Source organism: Netta rufina (genome assembly GCF_964035555.1).
Source record: "Netta rufina genome assembly, chromosome: 10".
Classification (NCBI taxonomy): Eukaryota; Metazoa; Chordata; class Aves; order Anseriformes; family Anatidae; genus Netta; species Netta rufina.
Window position 1 is genome coordinate 11,147,117 of NC_140133.1, and position 19,442 is coordinate 11,166,558.

General features: G+C 55.5%; 1 protein-coding gene across 1 annotated transcript; it reads right to left on the bottom strand.

Moving 5' to 3' along the window:
- Positions 1 to 1,817: 1,817 nt before the first annotated feature.
- On the bottom strand, positions 1,818 to 18,670 carry RAB7A (RAB7A, member RAS oncogene family). Its single transcript, XM_084292621.1, has 6 exons — positions 18,534 to 18,670; positions 5,908 to 5,968; positions 4,727 to 4,853; positions 4,098 to 4,316; positions 3,345 to 3,473; positions 1,818 to 3,157 (listed from the first exon to the last, which is right to left on the bottom strand). Exons 2-6 carry the CDS (start codon positions 5,958 to 5,960, stop codon positions 3,062 to 3,064), a joined length of 624 nt encoding a protein of 207 aa, XP_084148747.1. The 5' UTR covers positions 5,961 to 5,968; positions 18,534 to 18,670; the 3' UTR covers positions 1,818 to 3,061.
- Positions 18,671 to 19,442: the final 772 nt, after the last annotated feature.

The following is a 19,442-nucleotide window of genomic DNA, read 5'->3' on the forward strand; positions in this document are numbered from 1 at the left end:
TGGGGGCGAGGGTCCTGCTGTGCAAGAGGCAGCTGCTGGCCCTGCTCCCCGTAGCGGGGCTGAGCAGGAGGCTGCCCGTGGTGGCAGGGTCCTTGTTGCGATGGATGGGAAGGGATGGGAGGGTGGCATTTTTCAAAAAGCTTGAATGGATTTTGAATCCACTTCAAAGCAAATGTAAAAAGAAATGCTGGCGCCCTCCCGCTCCCTGCAGGGTGTTCCTCAGGTCTCCCCTCCCCACCCTGACCAGCAAGCCCAGGGCAGCTCACCCCAAACATGCTGTACCCTGCAGGGACCATCAGTCCAGGCAGCATCCGCCTCCCTGGGCTCCTTCAAACCGTGGTGATGGCTCCGTCCTGCAGCAGCATCTCTGCCAGCATCAGCTTCTCCACGTGTAACAGCAGGGCAAGCTCAGAGCACCACTTCCCAGGCCTCTTGCCTCCCGTACTGTTTTCTGTACCCTCGTGTACATGCGTATCACATTCCCACCTCCAAAAGTGTTGGTTTGTAGGTGGCATATCGAATCCTTCCCCCTTTAGCATCCGTAACACCCTGTGGCTAGGAGCACTGCAGCTGACTGACCGATGTGGAGCTCTGTTTGCTTTGTGCAGCTGCCTGTTTGGTTGATGTGATAGAGGTTACACAGTGTCTGCACAGGGCTCTTCGAGAGCTGCAACACACAGCCCTTCTCATGCTACAGCCTGGCCCTCGGCTCCAGGAGCCCCAAGGCCCAAGCAGCAGGCTGTACATGCAGAACTAACGCTCCCTTCCCCAAAATGTCATGGTGCAGTTACTGCTCCCACCTCCCTCAGCCTTTCTCCCTGCTAAAACTGTACAAAAAACAAACACAGAGTGATGCTTTCAGTGGAGATGAGCAGCAAACTGGAGCCTTTGAGAGATGCAGAGAGGAAAGTGGCCCCACGAGGACATGGCCCTGCCGCAGCACAGCTGTTTGAAAGGGATGTGGACAGCAAAAGCCCAGTCAAGCAGGAGAAAAAGTGTACAAGGATGAAGCCATAAAGTAGGATACAGAACACAAAACCTGTTAAAAGGCTCTTGAAATAACTGGCCTAATTTCTGTATGCTTTGTTTTCCATTTGGCTGCAGGCACAGCAGCGAACAAGCAACTGCTGAGTGCAAGCAGAGGGTCATGCCCAGGCACTGGGAACTGAAGGCCTGGGCTTGGTTAACCATACCAAGGAGGGGTCCTTCGCTCCCTCTGGGGCCACTGCTAAGTCCAGGCATTGCAGCTGCTGGCTGCATTTGCCTCCCAAAATCTGTTTTTTCAAGGGGAGGTTCCAGCCATCCTGCAGTGAGAGTAGATGGTTCAGCCTCCTGGCCCCTCTGCTGGTGCTGCCTTCAGGTGAGCTGTGACCATACCAGGGCAACCAACACTGAAGGCTTTGCTAGAGCAGAGCCACTGCAGGCAGCCTGCTTCTCCTGCAGGAAGCCTTCGAGCTGCAGCAGGTACCAGTGAGCTGCTCTTCACACACTGCCCTCCTTTCCCCACTGCCAAGGGTTTTTGCACACCCAGGAGAGGGATGTGGGACTGTGCCAATAAACAGTGACCAGCTGCAGCACAGTTCCTGCCACTGCAAGCAGCTCCAAGCACCACTTCTAGGATCACCCAAGCAATGAGCATCTGCCAACCCCCCTCTTAAGAAGCTATGTAGAAGGCACAGACAGCACAGTAAGGGAAAAGCACAGACAGGCTGTGATGTGCAGGCAGCAGCTTGCTAAGAGGGTCACCAAACAGGAGGAAGGAGGTATGTTAGTGCAGGGAAAAAAAAGAGAGTCAGAAACAGGAGTAAACAAGGAGGTTTGTTCTTGTTAAGTTTATTGGCATCATGTTTGTCTCTTTACATAAGAGCTCAGCCTACGTACTAGAATGTAGACCTCTGGAAAACAGGTAGAAGGGCTCCATTTAAGCAAGCTACAAACGCAAGAACAAATACCAGGAGGAAAGGAAGAGAGGAAAGGGACTAGATTGCCAAGTTTTTCCATACCAAAAAATCCAGATTAGCAGTCAGTAAGAAGAAAGGGAAGGTTCGTAGTCCAGGTAATTCATTGAGAAACAGCTACCACAACCCAGGTGGGAGAGGTGCTCCTTCCACAGCACAAAGAGCCACTGGCACACCTCAGCTCTGGCTCCTTCCCATATTCGCTCCAAGATGTTAGGAGTTAAGCAGTAGGGGAGGTGAACAAATGAGGTCATTTCATAGCTGTATTTAATTTCAAATCCAATAATCCAGTGTGCATATCAATGCTGTTATGCAAATCTGAGAATTTAGATACAAGGAAGCCAGACAGATTTTCCAGAAGATGAAGCCTCTTGGCCTCAGAACAAGAAGGCTTATGTAGTTCATCTCTACTGTACAGAATACTGCCTCTATCTGGACTCTGTGTTGCTAGCACACCACAGTTCACAAGTGTCCTCCTCACTTTCTACACAATCTGTGTTTCAGTACTTGAACATGTAATTCAGGAATTTTACACTAATTTATACATTTTTAATTGGTTGCATATATTAACATGTACTATAAGATTTTTCCTAAAGAAGCATTACATAATACATGGATACTGTAAAAAGATCTGATTAGTTAAAAGTAACAAGCATTAACAGAGATACATACAAAACTCAACCTAGTTGGACTGAGTGCTGAGCTTGCAATGAACTATAGGTAATCAGCCTTTCCAGTTGCAGCCTTCACAGGGGAAAACACAAGACAGTTAAAAATGTATGTAACTTGTTACACAGATTACCTGTAAACAGTTCCTCTCCGTTGGACACCTGGAATTAGATTCAGTTCCAAACATACATAAGAGTTTCCATTTTAAACTAAGAGAAAGGTCTGTTACCATGAAGTGTGATGTGGATGGTGCGGGGATGTGAGCTCTGAAGTGCTGGACTCTCAGATGCTCGTGGGAGATGGGTGGATTTTGGCAGCTGGAGATGGAATTTTTTTTTAATTTTGTTTTTAAACACAGAAGAGGGGCTGTGTGTTTGAAGGCCTAAGTGTGATATTTGTTTGTGAAGGACTGTGCTCAACCCCTCCCTCTTCCCTCAGCAGCTGCAGCTCTCCGCAGAAGCCTTCACTCGGTCATTCTTGTCTAGTTTGATGGGTTCGGGGAATTCATTGTAAAGCTCCACTTCGGTTTCCTAGCAGGAGGGAAGGGCAGAAAGGCAAGAGTTAGTGCTGCAGCTCTACGGACAGCCCCTGGCACACTGGGGCCATTCTCAGCTGGGGAAAGCTGTGGGAGAGCCCAAACCTCCCCAGGGGCCCACATTGGCTGAACTCGAGGCAGAGCCAGCACCAGCAGAGGGCAGCCACCAGCCCCCTTCCTACCTGTTTAAGTGCATTTCGTGCAATCGTCTGGAAAGCTTGTTCCACATTAATGGCCTCCTTGGCACTGGTTTCAAAGTAGGGGATGTTGTTTTTACTGTAGCACCAGGCTTGCGCCCGTTTTGTGGTGACCTGGGTGGACAGAGAGCAGCGTCACCACCTTCAGCCTGACACAGAGGGGGCTTGGTTTCCAAGTCAAGGCCAGGGACCACCCCCTGGAATCCCACCTGAGCTAGGACAAGGGTTCTGGTCTCATTAGAGCCTTGACACAGAGCTGTTCCACACACCCAACAGCCCCAGTTCTAGAAGCAGAACAAGGGCTGAGCAGCTTTTCCACAAGCTTGAGCCTGCCATAGGCAGGGCCAGCTCCTGCTGGAGCACAGGAGGCAGCTGCCTGCACCAGGTACGCTCAGCCCCATGGCAGGGAGGATCAGACCACAGGCACGGACTGCTCAGGCACCCTCAGCACAGGGAGTTCCTCCCACAGTGGTTACTCAGCAATACCAGAGGGGAATCAGATCTTTAATCTACCCAGGGAGCTGCTGCAGGCTCTCTACTGCTGGGCAGGAGCACATTATGCACAGGGGTTGAAACCCCTCTAAGTAGAGGGGAACAACCTGGAGGAACTCTTCCCCAGTACCATGCAACAGCAGAGCCACACACACACCTTCCACTCAGGTAACCCTCCCGTGTTCCTACAAGGTCTCCCACTCCAGCAATTTCTTAAAAAGGCAGCTAGCAAGTCACAGTACTCACTTGTCTGTTTTCTAGGTCAATCTTGTTTCCCAGCACAACAAAAGGAAAGTTCTCAGGATCCCTTGGACTGGCCTGAATGAGGAATTCATCCCTCCAGCTGTCTAGGGTTTTGAATGTGTTAGGGGCCGTGACATCAAACACCAGCACACAGCAGTCTGCTCCCCTGTAGAAGGCAACTCCCAGAGACTGAAACCGTTCTTGTCCCGCTGTATCCCATATCTGCAGTGAAAGACAGGGTAGGTGAGCCAGCTCTGCTCCAAGACACCCAGACCACAATGAGGGCTCCCCATTCCATCCAGCAATCAGGGTGGCATGAGTATGGCCTGAAGAGCCCTTTCCCAGCCCTTCCCAGTTCCTGAAGGCTAGGGGAGTGCACCTTTCTACCAAGAGAACGTACACTGACAGGAACAAACACTTCAAATTGGGCAAAGCTTCCCTCTGCTGAGCCCAGGCAAGCTGATCTTTGATTTCCCTTGTCGAGCCCCTGTGCAGATTTGTAGAGAAGCCCAGCAGCAGCAGCTCAGTGCAGGCAGGATTCACACCCTGTGCACTGCCCTGGGCTACCCTGGAGCAGACGCTTCCACACAAGCGTGGTCCAAACACCCCTCACAGCAGGAGTTGCTCCTTACCTGCATTGTCACTAGCCTGTCATCCACCATGACTTCTTTTGTCAGGAAGTCTGCGCCTATCGTAGCCTTGTACTGGTTACTGAATTTCTTGTTCACATACTGGTTCATGAGCGATGTTTTCCCCACCCTGTACAGAAAGACAAAAAGACTAGGTAGGCTGCTCCCGCAACACAGATTGCGTTAATCACTCTGAAGAAAACATCCCTCTGCCCTTCACCTTCCATCAGAGCCTCCTGGCCAAAAGGGGGGGGGGGGGGGAGTCAGTGGAAGCACACCCACCTAGGCAAGGAGGGGCTTCCACAGCAACAGATGCTGGGGCCACATAAGAATTTGAAGAATTAAGGTCTTGAGAAACCCTGTGTCCCCGTCAGTGATCAGATCACTGGTAAGCAGTGTGCTTATCGTGACAGCAACCTTGGAAGACGAGGTGCCCCACCAAATGATGAAACCCACTGAAAATAATCAGCCTTTTCAGAAGGAGCTGGAGGAACAGGGCAGGCTCAGCATGGTAACAGCTGACACATACAACTGTAGGGGCCTGGAGGTGGAGATCCTCCTGAGAACCAGCTCAGAGGGCTCACAGTCACTCTGTGGCTGAGCAGCACTCCCTGATCAACAGCTTGCTGGGCACAGTGGTGTAAATAAGCCTGATGTCAGGGGAGCAGGTTGCAGCCTGCACAGCAAACCCATCACCTGTACCAGAGGAGCAGCCTCCTTGCTCGAGGGAACAGGACAGAGCCTTACTCCAAGGGATGGCTCTACCCAGATCAGATAGCAGCTCAGCAGGTGGCTTCAGTATAAACTTCACCTCTGGCAGAGGTAACATTTTAATACTCAGCCAAAATTGACTATTAGGTGTATTTTTCCCCCCCTAATAAAGTTAAAGGTTAAATTAACAGCATGCTGATCCTCCTTGTAGAGAGGCTATCCAGTTCTGCTCCCATAGTCTGCCTTCATTTCTCCTGTTCAATACCAGGAAAAGGCTTCAAGGTGTTAAATTCTGGAGACACATTCAGGACAGGGGGTTGTGACATGCTTAGAGCCACAAGGTAACACCACCATGCACAGTGGCAGTAATGCCTCCTCCCAGCACTGCTGCCTTCCCACCGTACAGCCAGACTCCTCCTTGTCAGAGCACCCCAGCAGGATGCAGGTCGGCAGCTGAAAGCTCCCCCACTTACCCGGAGTCTCCAAGGATGATGACTTTCAGTAACACTTTCTTCCTAGAAGTCATCTTTTAAACTGGAAAGGAAGAGGAACACCGCCATCAGACTCCACTGGCACACCACTCCTCAAGGCAGCAGGCTCGGAGGCCAGGCACCAGACTCACAGCAAGGAACCAGCAGCTGGCACAGCCCAGCACTGCTGAAGCTGGACTTCTTGATTCAAGGCTTCACTCGAGCAGTACCACGTGTTTGCCCTCTTCACTGGCAAGGCCATGTCAGACCAGTAACCACAACTTAACACCACTAAATGAGCCACGTACTTGTCCTTCACAGTACAAAGTTCATCTCTGACCCCATTCCCAGGCTGCTCTCTGGGTACGTTACCTGAGGCCACCTCCCTGAGGCTTGCAGGAGGCAGGGCAGTAAGCTCACAGAACAAGCTGATTCTTACACAAGCTGTGAGCAGAGATGTCAGACGTGTGCCACCATCCAGGCCAGCCAAAAGGCTGAAGCACGAGGCACACGGCTACCAGCACGTGGGGTTTCTCAGAGAAAGCGGGGTAGGGCTGTAGCAACGAGCCTCTAACACTCACCCTGCTGCTGTTACCCCACGAGCTGCCTCCTGCCATCACTCCAGTCCGCTGTATGGGCAAGTGGCTCTGAGCTTGCCACTAATGGCCCAGCCAATTAGTGAGAGTGAGAGTTGAGCTCTCACTGCTACTTGGCCCCAGGTCTCACCCAGATCTAGGAAGCTACTGCAGGTCCCAAAATATTCCTGGATGCTTTAGCACAGCAAGAACACGTATGAAGCCTTGCTACCAGCAGCCGAGCATGACTACAGCCTAGCACGCCCTTCTCCCCACCTACAGGGAAGGGATAGGACAAGACATTCATTCTCTCCTGCTGCTGAGGCTTGATGAGGTCCCAAATCCCAGTCTGCTTCCCCTTGGCTTTCCCTAGGGAGCTCTGCAGGCTCTCTCCAGAGCGAGGAGCCAGAGGATGGTTATGGCTGTGCTACTTTGAATGCAGAGACCTTTGACACAGGCTCCGTGTTCCCATCCCTTAAATAGGGACTTGGCTGCCCGAAAACTCTCATCCTGCCACACCAACTCACATTCATTCTACTACACGACTCCTACTCCTCGGGAGCTATTCCTGACTTTCACAGCTTAAGGAGGGCTCTGCTTTGAGAACAGCAGGGATAGGAGCCTCTTCTGAGCAGCCTGGTCCTGTGCACTGCCTGGGATATGCGAGAGCCTCGGCTGAGAGAGAAGTGCAGCCTGCTCCATCCCACTGACGGGGGAAACAACACGCTCCAAGCTGTAGAAGCTTCCTATTAGATAAAAAACTGGCTGCACAAAGCCTTAATCATCAGGCTTTGAGCATTAGAGGGGCAGAGCTCACCAGTTCAGACCTCACCACCAGGGAGGGCAGCAGCAGGCCTCCTGCTGCCGTTACGGGCAGCGGTGCACTCACAGCTCAGCCCTGTGGGACTGCGCCCACCTCACGCTGCCCTGACGTGCCCGGGTGTGAAACTAGAAGAGAACAGCCCCAGGCTGCCGAGTGACAGCACCGGCACGCCATGTACTGCTCAAGGGCCCACGAAATATCCAGCTGAAGGTCACCAGACAAGCCCAGGGTTTAGTCCAGCTCCTGCTCATCCCATCGATAGCAGCGGGGCGAGCAGCCCAAGCAGACAGCACCTCCTGTGTTTTCAGAGCCTGCAGCACAAGCAACACTGGTGCTAGCCAAGCCAGAGACTCTGGCAGCGCAGTTGGCCCAGATGGAGCAAGAACAGCAAGCAGGGCCCCGAAACCACTTCAAAATACCACGCAGTGAGCCGTCATGGAAAACATCTGCACAGGTTCAAGCCCCGGGTGAGAGTCACCTGTTTCCCTTGAGACAGGGGGTAAACAACTCACCCCGAGGTGGCTGCGCCAGCACCCAGCACGTCCTGCTTCTATTTTTCTTCCGAGTGTTTTTAGCCTCGCCTGCCATCAGCTGCTGCCTGCTGGTATTCAAAGCAGCTTTCGACAAGCTGGCAGCCGTTCCCGTGCTCGGGGAGGGATTTTGTAGGGCCCTGAATTGCAACACTCAGGCACAGGGGAGCCTCGGTGCCCAGGTGCAAGGTGGGCTGAAGTTCCACCACGAAGCGAGGGGGAAATGCTCCGCCAAGTCTCATTACCTGGGAAGCAGCTCGGCTGAGGAAGGAAGCTGAATCAGACCCGACACCACCTGCTTGTCATAGTTTGCTGTCCACCCAGCGGTGTGCAGGGCCGTTCCTGCCTGACAAACACCTCGGGTGATGCATCGGATGTGAGCCACAGCACCGCCGGGCTGCTCAGCTCCGTGCCTGCCTTGGGCCACGAGACAGCACGAGGAGCTCGGCTCTGCCACACACCCGCAGTGCCCAGCTTCCCCACCCCGTCCTACTAAGCCTGCCCCACACTTTTTAAGCCCAGTCAGCTGAAGGAGCGAGCCCTCTTATTAATCTTCTCATCACAGGTAGAAACAGACCCGCCACCAAGTTACCAGAGGAAGCCACGTCTCCTGGAGCCTTCCTAGAGAAGAAAACCCTTCTAGTTTACATAGCATCAAGTTGCTCTCTACAGCACTGCTTTTGCTGTTTCCCTGATCCTTATCGCAGCCTGCATGGCTGAGCAGGTCTCCAAGACCAACACCAGCCTTAGAGCAGCTCTTTGTGCTAAACAGAGCTTTGACTCATCCCAGCAAGATCTAAGATCTAAACAGATTGAAGAAACCCCACTGCTTTACCCAGGGTTTCTGATGATTTGATTTTACTTGGGGTTTCTGATGAAGCAAGCCAAAGGGACAAACTACTCCAAGGACAGGACACCATAACTCTCACCTTGTTCCCAGCCACAATAAAGAGGCTGGGGTGCTGGAAACAAAAGCCACAGGACCTTCAGCCCACCCCAGCAGTAAGAAAAGCCTTACCACAGCCTCCTGCAACACCACACAGAGGATTTGGGGCCTTCAGCCCACGCTAAGCCAGCAGCAGACACATGATCTTCCAGCCAGAGGATGCTTCCACACACGGCAGCTCAGATACGCCCAGAGCAACCTCAGCTGCTCGTGGTTACGGTGCCGTTGGTGTCAGTACAACGGGGCACACAGCCCACCCCGGGCCAGGCTCAGCGCTCAAGGATTTGCTCGCCTGGAGTCAGAGGCAATTTGTGATGGCTCACGTGGGAACACGGGCTGCTGTCCGCATTGCACAGCGCTGAGTAGACGGGCTCATCACTGCCTTGTGTCCCAGAAACAGAGCCCGCGTTCCTGCTCTAAGCTACAGGGATCTCGTTTCTGATGAGCACGGCTAGTACGAGACGAAGGGAGGCTCGGGACACAGCCTCAAAACAGATGAGGCAGGTTTGAATACCTGAACCTGTCGGGTTCAAGCTGTCAGAGGAGTTTCTCCAGACACACCTGCAAGAAACATCGAGTTACTGAGTCAGCCTGAGACGGGGGCTGTGCAGGGCTCCCCCTGCTCCTGCACAGAGCAAGCTCAGCGTAAGCATCACCGCTTTTGATCTCAGCCAAGTCAGTGGCATCCAAGTCCCAGGCTATTTTGCACTCCATGTGCAGCTTGCTTTCCTTTACAGCATGATTATTCTAGAGCAGCATCCTGCAAGAGACACGTAAGCCCTTAAGATGGCAGTGTGTGAGCTCACACGGGGCTCCCATCCAGTCCCAGGAGCATTTCTGAACAAACACTTCCTCTTCAGAGAAAATCTTGAAGAAAAACCTGCTTGCTAAGATTAGATCCGAGACACCGGTTTTGTTTTCACACCGTGCAGTCTCCTGGAGAGAAGTCACCCGCACAGCAGCCTCCAGCACACCCACCCAGCCCCGTGCAGGAGCTGTCGGAGGCTTCCTGGCAGAGCCCAGTCAGCATCACCCCTCCTCCTGGCCTTCCTGGTGCCAGAGGAATGACACAGCTGCCTCTAGCACAGCAGAGGAGTCCTCCTGCGCAGTGTTTAATGCCTGCCCCTCTAAGGAAGCCATCCACTGGCAGCGTGGTGACCCTCAGGGGATGAAGCCTGGTATAGCACGCCTCCTGGTAAGGTTATTTATTACCTGGCCTGCTGGAGCAGCACGGGGAGAATCCCTCACGTCCAACCCGCACGTGTTACTGGCTTGGCAGAGCTGGGGGAGAACCAAGAACTGTCCAACAAAGCTCTGCGGCACCAATTGTTCAGATGCAAGAGCAAAGAGTCCGTGCCAAGCCTAATTAGACTTCCCTCGTTGCTTCAAAGGCCATGACAATTGTCCTTTCTTCTGCTCTATTACGGCAGCTGGTTCAGCTCAGAGCAGAGATGGATGGGTAAGGACTGCTCAGAGGCATTCACACGCGTCAAGTGACAGTGCAGGCACCTCGATGTCAATTAGCAACAGCAGGAGCGTGCACTGGTGGCCCACCAGATCTCAGCTTCACGGGATGCTCCTGTCCCAGGCCTGCTGCTGGAGGTGCTCAGGAGCAGCCCTGGGCAGGGGAGGACGCTCGCCTCCACGGAAGGAAGACAACAGCTCCCTGCATGCTGGCTTTAAAGCTGCTGGAGCAGGCTGCACTGCCACAGCTTTGCTATTAAACAGTGCAAATCCCAACCTGAACTAAAGCAGAGCACCCCTAAGCAGAAGCTAGGGGAACTGGGCCATCTGATCAGAAGTTCTCTGCTCCTGTGCCTGCCGCCTGCAGCTCCCACCAGAAGCCAGCAGAGCTGGAACACGGCTGCTGAACCGCACGGCTCCCCTCGTGCCCTCTGCCAGGGACATCTAGCACTACCCAGCCAAGGGGCACAGCAGTGGGTGAGCATCAAGCAGGGCTCACCTCACAGCACCTGGAAATGCAGAATTGCATTCTTTCCCTTCTCCAGGGCATCACAGGGCCTTCAGCAAGAAGCCACACAATCAGGAGGTCAGTCAGGATAAGGCAGTGCCCCACAAAGGTATGGATACCACAACGGGCTCAGCACAGAGCAGACCATGCCGAGGAAGAGCCATCCCTGAGGGCTGGAAAAGCCTTCTTGAAAAAAGCTTAGTCCTGGAGTGCAGGCTCAGTGTCCTGAAAAGCAGCTCCATGCGTTTCCGACACAGGAACGCTACCCCTGCTCGCTCCTTTCTCACATGGGGGAGGCTGCCAAGCATTAAGCCTCTGTACTACACCAAAGAGTTATTTTTATTCCCTCTTCCAATGGTTCTGCATTTCCTCAAGGAGGCTGAAGCTAGAGAAATGCTTCGGGACCAGCTCAGCTTGAACCAGCTTCTTCCCAGAAGGGGGAAGCTCCCTGGGATGTGTGGCACCTCAGGAGGCCATGCTCAGACCTCCATCCCCTGAGGGGAGATGCTCCTGGGTGTTTAATCTGCTCTTACAGGACCAGGCACAGATGTGCTGTCTCCTGCTGGCACTTACCACGAGCAGCCACACGCTGACCTCCCCTGGCATCGGGGGCTGGCTGAGAGAACCCACCAAGGAAAACCCCACATTTAGTGGGGCCACGAGCTGGCTTCGTGCCCGCAGCAAAAGCAGCTGGCGAGGTGTCGCTGCAGCAGCTCCCCAGAAGGGTTCGCTCCGCTGCCTGCTGTATCAGGAGCATCTCAGAGCTGCTTCCCACCTCCTTCCTCCCCACACGTTGCTGTTCTAGCACACATTCTCTCCTGCTGGTGCCCGGCCAAGAGCTGAAGCACAGCTCCTCGTTTCCCTGCTCAGGAGAAGCAGCCAGGCTGCCTGCTGCTCGCTGCACTTTCCGCAGGAGCAGGCTCCTGTCCACTTGGTGCCTTTCCCAGCCAGTCCTGGGAGACAGGAATTACCTCTTTCAGGAGCCGGGAGCCTCAGCTCCACTTTATTTTCTGATACCTGGTTTAAAACATCACATGGCGAGCTGTCAGGTGTGGGTATGATGGTTCTCAGGGGTAGGAAACACTGCAGAAGCTTCACCTTTGTGATGGAAGCCCACAGCCCCACGTGCTGCCTAGCACAGTGACAGGGCTGGGATCAAAACAACCTTGAACCACATTTCAGGAGCCCACAGGAACCAGCTTTTTAGACTCTAGCTGCCTGCAGTGAATTCCCCTCATCTGGAGGGTGGAGCTGCAGCCTCCAGCGCAGCTGCTGTAGGACCAAGCTGAAGAACCAGCCCCAGCTCTCCACCAGCAGCTTCAGGGGGAGCACCAAGCTGGGGCAAGAAGCCAACAGGCCTGCGAGCTGGCTGCTGGGCGGGTGCGATGCCTGCACACACCGCAGCCTGCTCCTAAACACCAGGCTAGGACAGCTCCGTGCTGAAGACTGAATGATGGGGACAACTCAGGGAGACACGCAGGAAGCCTCGCTAAAATACAAGAGCTTGGGAACAGCCCTGAGCTGAACGAGCTCGTGGTGTGATCAAACAAGTGGCAGAGCAGAAGCTTTTTGCTCCTTCCACTGGCAATAAGGTTTAAGCTCCTTTGAGCACGAACATACCCTCACTGTATGAAGGCTGACCCCCAAAAGGGGTCAGCCCTCCCTGAGTGGGGTCCCAGCTCCTGGGAGGCATCGATGCCCCCGATTAGTCAGGCTCAGAGCCCGAGCTCTCAAAGCCAGGGTCTCCAATCCAAGCCTCACTGCTTCACAGCCCTGCTACACCTCCCGGCACTCCCCCAGCTCGGAGCTGTTCTGTGTCCGGGTGCGAGATCTGGAACCGAAGAAGTTTTGTTGCTCCAGAGCCACTGCTGAGCTGTGACTGCCCTAGAAAAGGCCAAAGAAGGGAGGACAGACCCCCACCCCAACAACCCAGCAGCAGAGCACAGAAACCGATCTGATGGTTTAGGTGTCACCTCTTATGAAGGTATCACGTTGACCTGATTACATGGGCAGAAAGTGGGAGCTGAACAGGCACAGTTTGCTTACAGAAAAGAGGCAGATGCCTCCCTGTGTTTAGTCAGCCCTCCCTAAAGGTCTGGCAGCTACAGGAGGACTTCACCGAGACATCAGCAGCACACACAGGCTGAGAGATGCCCTGAGCCCGAGGAAGGGAGCACGCAGCGTTCCTGGCGGTGAATGCAGCCTTCCCAGGTGGTTCGTGCTGCTCCTCAGCAGCCTGGGGATGACCACCACCACCTCCAGAGCCAGCAGCAGGTATTTTGGGACCACGGCTGTGCACAGATCAGGACCAGGTCCAGGACACTGACAGAAGGGGGCTGCTGGAGGAACAGTCCTCAGTCCTGGAAGAAAGCTGCAGCCAACAGCTTCCCTGAGAGCTGATTTCCCAGGCACGAAGCCGTAGCCCCCCCTCACCTGGAGCTCCTCCAGCAGGGGAAGGTCCCTCGTGCTGCAGGGCATCTGCCTCCAGGAGCAGGCAGACACACAGAGCCCTCACAGCGAGCACCTGAAGATCTTCAGCTGCCCTCCTCCTGTAGGTTTGAGGTGTGCTGTCACCCAGGGACCTCGCTGTGCCCCTTCCCCCCAGGGGAAGCAGCCCCCCGTGAGCCCTTCAGGATTTCAGGTAGTTCCCAGCCAACGCCGCTCCTCCCCAGGGACCGGGCTGCTACAAGAGCGGGCATGCTTGCTTTAACTCCCCTCCCCCTTTATCAGAGCGAGCTCAACTTCCCCTATTCTGCCCTGGGGGAGACAATCTCAGGATGTGGGAGGAGAGTTGAGCACATTTGCTGGCTGCTGGGAGACACCAGGCAGCAAGCCATGCGTCTTGACTAAGGGCCTTGCCTACGCAGAGCCCTTCAGCTCCACCAGCACAGGTCCACGTTGCCGGGCCTCTCCCGGAGCAAATCTCACACAACCCAGCCACGGTGCCCACACAGCCCGGTCCATGCGGCCACAGCCACCTAGCCAGGAGAGCCAGACAGGTCCCAGCAGCCCCAAACAAACAGGGACAGCCCTGCACCCTTCCCACCCCACACACTGCTGGGTTTGAGGCTTCCCAGCAGAAGCTGAGCCTGAGAAGTCAGAGCTGCAGGCAGGCCAGGCCGTCGAGGAGCAGCGATGTTGTGAGGTCTTCGCTCCTTCCAGCGATATTTTTCAAGCTCTCGGATTAACTCCTCATTTTGTCTCCAGCTCGCTGAGATTTTACACATTCCTGGCGTGCTTTCAGTTTTAGGGACACAAATAGGAGGTGTTAGATAACCTTTGCATTGAAGGCGCAGCCCTGAGACCTTGTCAGTGGTAAACAAGCCTCGTTTATCTAGGCCTGCCTGCAGTTTTCCCCAGTTCCTAGAAACTGGGCAGGAAACAAGTGACTGAGGGGAGGATTTGCAGGTTCGGGCCTTGGAGTCCCAAACCTCAGAAGGGCTGCCAGACCCCACAGCTGAATATTGACTCTCCTTCAGCACCAGGAGCCTGGTAGGAGAGAGGGAAAAGCTGACAGGAGGCCCCAAATCCAGGCAGATGTGGAGGACCACGGAGCCTTACCCCAAGCAGCTACTGCAGGTCTGTGTCCTCGGGACCCAGCCTGCTCCTGGAGCTGCCTAACTCCAGACCCCGCAGCCTAAGAACTGCGCCCGGGGCGGCGCCCAGCCCCGATCCTGCACATACCCCACACCTCTGGCTGTGCTCACGGGGTTGGCAGGGCAGGAAGGACGAGTCTTTCAGTCCCGGTCGGCGAGGGCAGCAGGCAGCTCACCGCGACAGCTGAGTCAGGGCCTAGCAAGGAATTCCTGCCGGAGACTCGGTTTCAGGCTCACGCTTCACACCCCGGCGCCTCTCGCCCAGCTCCTGCAGCAGGAGTTTGCCAGATCACTTATTTATCCCCCACGGAGGAGCAGAACAACCTCACGGAGGGGATTCGCAGAGCGGTGCTGGTGAACTGTGATCCCCCCAAGGGGGAAGGGGAGAGCTGGAGACACCTCGCTGAGTCGCAGCCGTCTCACTGCTGATGCTCGAGACAATGCTATCACCGAGCCAGATCCTAGTGCTGATAGCATTATCGGCGTCTGGAGCCACGAGGAGACACCTGCAGAGCCCAGTGACTCAGTCCGCTTGAAGGAGGTGAGCACGGAGCAGGTTAGCACTCCAGGAGATGCTGCTGCCCAGCAGAGCCAGCCGTGGAGGCCCAGGCACTCCAGCCAGCAGCCCCTGAAGGCACACCCCAGCTACCTGTGTCACCCTCACACACCCCCTAAACAGCCCAAGCGACCAAAGCTGCAGCACGCAGGGAGTTAGGGCAGACTGCAGAGAAACACTGCTCTCCTTCAGTGAGGATATAAAGATCCGCTCCATTTCTTTTAGGAATTCCTGCTTGAAACCCAACCAGGTGCAGCTCGCTATAGCAAGTCACCTGAAGCTGACATTTTAAGTAGTTACAGGTGGGCAGGAGAGCAGAGCACTCACTGCATGGAGTGCCTTTAAACCGCACCAACAGGACCGTGCCACAAGTTTACACTTCAATCCAGCTCCAACAGCACGCCCCTCCCCAAGTCACACCGCCCTGAGAGCAGCCACAGCCTCAAGAGCAAGTTCCCTAGCGCAAGAATCCAAAGCTCTTCGGGCTCAGCTGCACACCAACACGCTCCCACAGCCCTGGCCAGCTCCTTTCCCTGTCCCCAGCCGTGAGTTAGCAGCAGCGGTGTTGACACAGCTCCTCGCTGGGGGCTGGCACGCAGGAGGAGGAGCGGTGGCAGCAATGACATCAGCACAGCGCAGGGCGCAGCGGCACGCCGAGGGCCGGAGCAGCACACACGCCGCCAGCAGCCATGTGATAGCGGGGGGATCCCTGCACCACCTGCTATTTCTGAGCAGTGCAGGCGGAGCTGCTGACCTTGGGAGCCCCTCTGGAAGTTGGGGTTGAGCTGTATGTGAAAGGGAGAGCGGCCGGAGGGCTCTCTGCTGGCTCTCGGCTTGTTCCCCGTGCACAGTCTGTGTTTGTCGGGGTGCACAGCCCAGGTTTGGGTCGGCACCAAAAAGCAGGCATCTGTTATCGCCAGCCCCGGGTCACAACCCAGCCCAGGAGGCCGCTTCAGAAGGCTGCAGGGGGGAAGGCAACTGAACTCCAGCTGCAGCAATTAACCAGCAATTATCAGAACAATGCTGCATGAGGAAACGTTTCAGCAATCCAGCCCCCAATAGTGTCAGACACACAGCACACAAGGCACAGGCTGCTAGTGCCCAGCCAAATCCAGCACAAATTCCTCCTCACCTGGACCCCATTACGCTGAGGCAAGAAGCCCCAAGCCCCTACAGCTCTGTGGGGGATCCCAGCAGCAGGCCCTAGCAGCAAGGGCTGCAGAGGGGTTCAGGTCACAGCCGAGAAGCCCACAGGACATCAGGGAACACAGCACACAAGGTGAGAGAATCCTGTGCCTATCAAGTGACCAGCTTACTCCAGCACTGAAAGCACCGATTCTAACGGGCTGGACAGCAGCAAGTGTGTGATCCTAAACACCCAGCAGTGTGTTCAGAGGATGCAAACACCCCGGTGCCCTGTGCTACAGCCTTGGTTCCTAAGCCTGGGCTTGCCAGGCACTGAGGCATTTCGCAGCGCATCCCAATCCAGCCCAGGCAGCTTTGTTTACAGCCAAACGGTGAGTTCTGCACCAACTAGTCTCATTTTCACAGAGAAGTCAGACAAAATCCCATCCATGTTGGAGACAGAGCTATAAATAGTCGTGCACAGATGGTTTGATACTAATTGTCATGTTTCCTCAAGGACAAGCCCTGACGGAGATTTGCTCCGACAGGTAACTCGCGTGACCTTCTGAGCCAGGAGCCCTAAGAAGGTGCCTCAGAAACTCCACCTGATAACCCTGCTGTCCCCGGGCACTCATTTTGGGGTAGGAAAGCAAGGAAAACATCTTCTGTGGGTGAATACAGGGGGGCTATGGCAGAGCTGGTACATTTTTCACTTCCAGGTTATAATGGGGATGTTTCCCTGACTGCCTGGGCTGCTCAGGGCAGCCTCTGACCCATGGGATTTGGCAGAAGGGCAAGGATAGACACTGCAACAGTTATTTAGGCATTTAACTTGGCCCCTTTGCCTTTTAAGGTCCAAGTCTTACCCTGCCTGTGGTGTATTTCCATGTAGAACATGGACCACTGCATGACACCAGATGCAAGAGGCAAGTTTAACATAACAGCAGCACGAAATACAACCACTGTTTCAGGCTGTATTGGTTAAGAGCAAGAAACTGCTACTGGATTTTAAGTTTTCCCTATTAAGGGGTCAAATTAGCCCCACCTTACAGCTCTCCTACCCCGTGAGGATTAACCCAACGGCACAGGGAAGGAAGGGCAGCCCTTGAAGCAGCAGCTCAGGGCTACTTTGACTCAGGCCGGGCACGGTGGGCCTGCTCACAGCTCAGGGAGAGCAGGTCATGTGTTCAGTCAGCTGTTGGAAGTCACAAGGAGGGGGGGGGAGAGACAAGTATACTTGTTCTTCCTGAATACGTACGGCGATGAAGCCCTGATTATTAAACAAGAAATATTCAAATGACTCCACCCACTGCAACCTCAAATACAGCTGCTGAGAACTGAGCACATTCACTCGGGCAGCCCAGCCCTGCTGGAAGCACGGCGAGGCTCCAGCCTCTCTTGTATTCTCCCGGTAGCACCAGAACTCAACACAGAACAGCCACAAGAGAGCCTTTAAACCACGGCCAGGCAGGAGTTGTTCCCAGCCGGTTAGGCACTACTCCCTCAGACAGGGAACTTCACCCCGGCCCAAGGCCCACACCAGCAAGCCGAGTCCCAGGCACAGGCCAGAGGTGGCAGGTGCTGGGAGTTTTAAAGCTTCCAATTAGCAGTTATCAAACAAAGGACTGATTGCTTACAGTGGGGAGGACTTTGTTCTGTCATGTGTTCCCAGTTTACATATACAGAGCTGATACACATCCCGGCAGCTCTGCTTATCAGCAGGTGTTTGTTGCTTTCAGGAAAACAGCGCTGAGAACTCCAGCTCTGCCTCAAAGATTTCAGAGTCACTGGGTAACACAGACTGGTGCAGATGCTGAGGTTACCTCTCTTACTTCTGACTACGGGGGTATTTTTTAGCAGTCCCACTACCAGAACAACTCCACTATTTACAGGAAAACAAGCACAGTTACATTAAACACTACGGTGAGGCACTTCCACGTTTGTTACCCTCAATATGCTTGGAGCTCACTACCATACCTATGGCTGAATTCACCCTGTCACCCACCCGCAGCCAGAGGCGCCCCCCCATCCCCTCTCAGCCCTGACTCAGGCTTCGCACACGCCGAGCGCCCCTTTCGCAATAACTGCCAGCTTCACCCCACAAACCGCTCCGAGCGCCCCCGCTCCCCCTACAAGCGGCCCCCAGCGCCCACCCCCGGCCCCTAACACCCCCGGGCAGCCCCAAAAACCCCCCTAACAACGCCCTCCCGTAGCCGAGGCCGCCCCCAAAACCTCCCCAGCGGCTCCAGGCCCCGGCACCGCCGCCCCCCAGCGCCCACCCCCGGGGCTCTCCCGGTTCCTTTGTTCCCGGGCCCGGCTCCCAGCGGCGCCACCACTCCCCTCCCCCCCCCCCACAGACCAGGCCCAGACCCAGGCCCCACAAAGGCCTCGCCCCCCCCCCCCCCAACACAACCCCGCTGCCCCCCCCCACAGCCACCGGGAGAGGCCCGGGAGGTTCCCCCCGGTTCCCCCCACACCCTCCCCGGTGCCCCCGGGCGCCCCTCACCGCGGTGCGTGTGGTGCCCGAGCCGCCGCGGCGCCCGCCCTCAGCCTCGCTGCCGCCCCGCCGCTCGCCTCGCTCGGCTTTAATGGGCCCCCGCCGCCTCCCCGCTTTCACTTCCGCCTCCCCCTCCGGTAACTTCCGGTCACGGGGCCCGCCCGCCGCCGCTGACGTCAGCACGCCGCCCGGTAGCCGGCGGGAGGGGGGGGAGAAGGGAGAGGAGGAGGAGGGGAGGGGCCGCGCGTCACGTGACCGTGCGCCGCCGCCATCTTGTGGTGGCGAGGGTGGGAGGGGGGAGTCTGGGGGGGGGGGGGGCGGCTCGGGGCTGGCACCGGGAGGGGACCGGGCAGGGACCAGCCCCGGGGCCGTGTGGGGGCTGCTCGGGGTCGCAGCCACCCTGTTGTACCGTCAGGCACCAAGCACTGCACCCATCGCCCCGTTATCATGGCTCTGGCTGCCATGGAAGGTGTAAAAACAAGAATTTACAAAAAAAGGACGCGTAAAACCAAGCATTTATGGAAAAGGGACATAAAAAGCCAAGAATTTATGAAAAAGTGAACCATAAGGGCCAGCCCAAGTGGCACCGTGATCCCCATCACCTGGAAACAGGAGCACACCTGGGGCAGGTGCTGCCAGCTCCGACCCTGTAATGCCTGCAAAGCGCTTTGAGATCAATGCCATGATGGCACGCCACCTCTTAACACCATTAATGAGCCTGAATATTATTAATTAGTCCTTTCCAAGGACTGTCCGTCGCAGAGCATGCAGGTGCGGGAGTTATGGTGTCCCACTGCTCAGCAGCTCCAAGGGCAGCTCAGCCTTGTCCTCGTGCTGCTGCCAGCTCCTGTCCGACCCTGCCCGCCTCACTCGGGCACTATACACCAGTTAAAAAAAGGACTGGACAAAAGAGGAAAA

Excerpts from the sequence above, each read along its gene's own strand:
- RAB7A (XM_084292621.1), bottom strand. The coding sequence starts at position 5,960 with ATGACTTCTAGGAAGAAAGTGTTACTGAAAGTCATCATCCTTGGAGAC. Across the intron at positions 4,854-5,907 it reads ATCATCCTTGGAGACTCCGG|GGTGGGGAAAACATCGCTCA; the intron begins GTAAGTGGGGGA and ends CTTTCTGTACAG. Across the intron at positions 4,317-4,726 it reads ACAGGCTAGTGACAATGCAG|ATATGGGATACAGCGGGACA; the intron begins GTAAGGAGCAAC and ends CTTTCACTGCAG.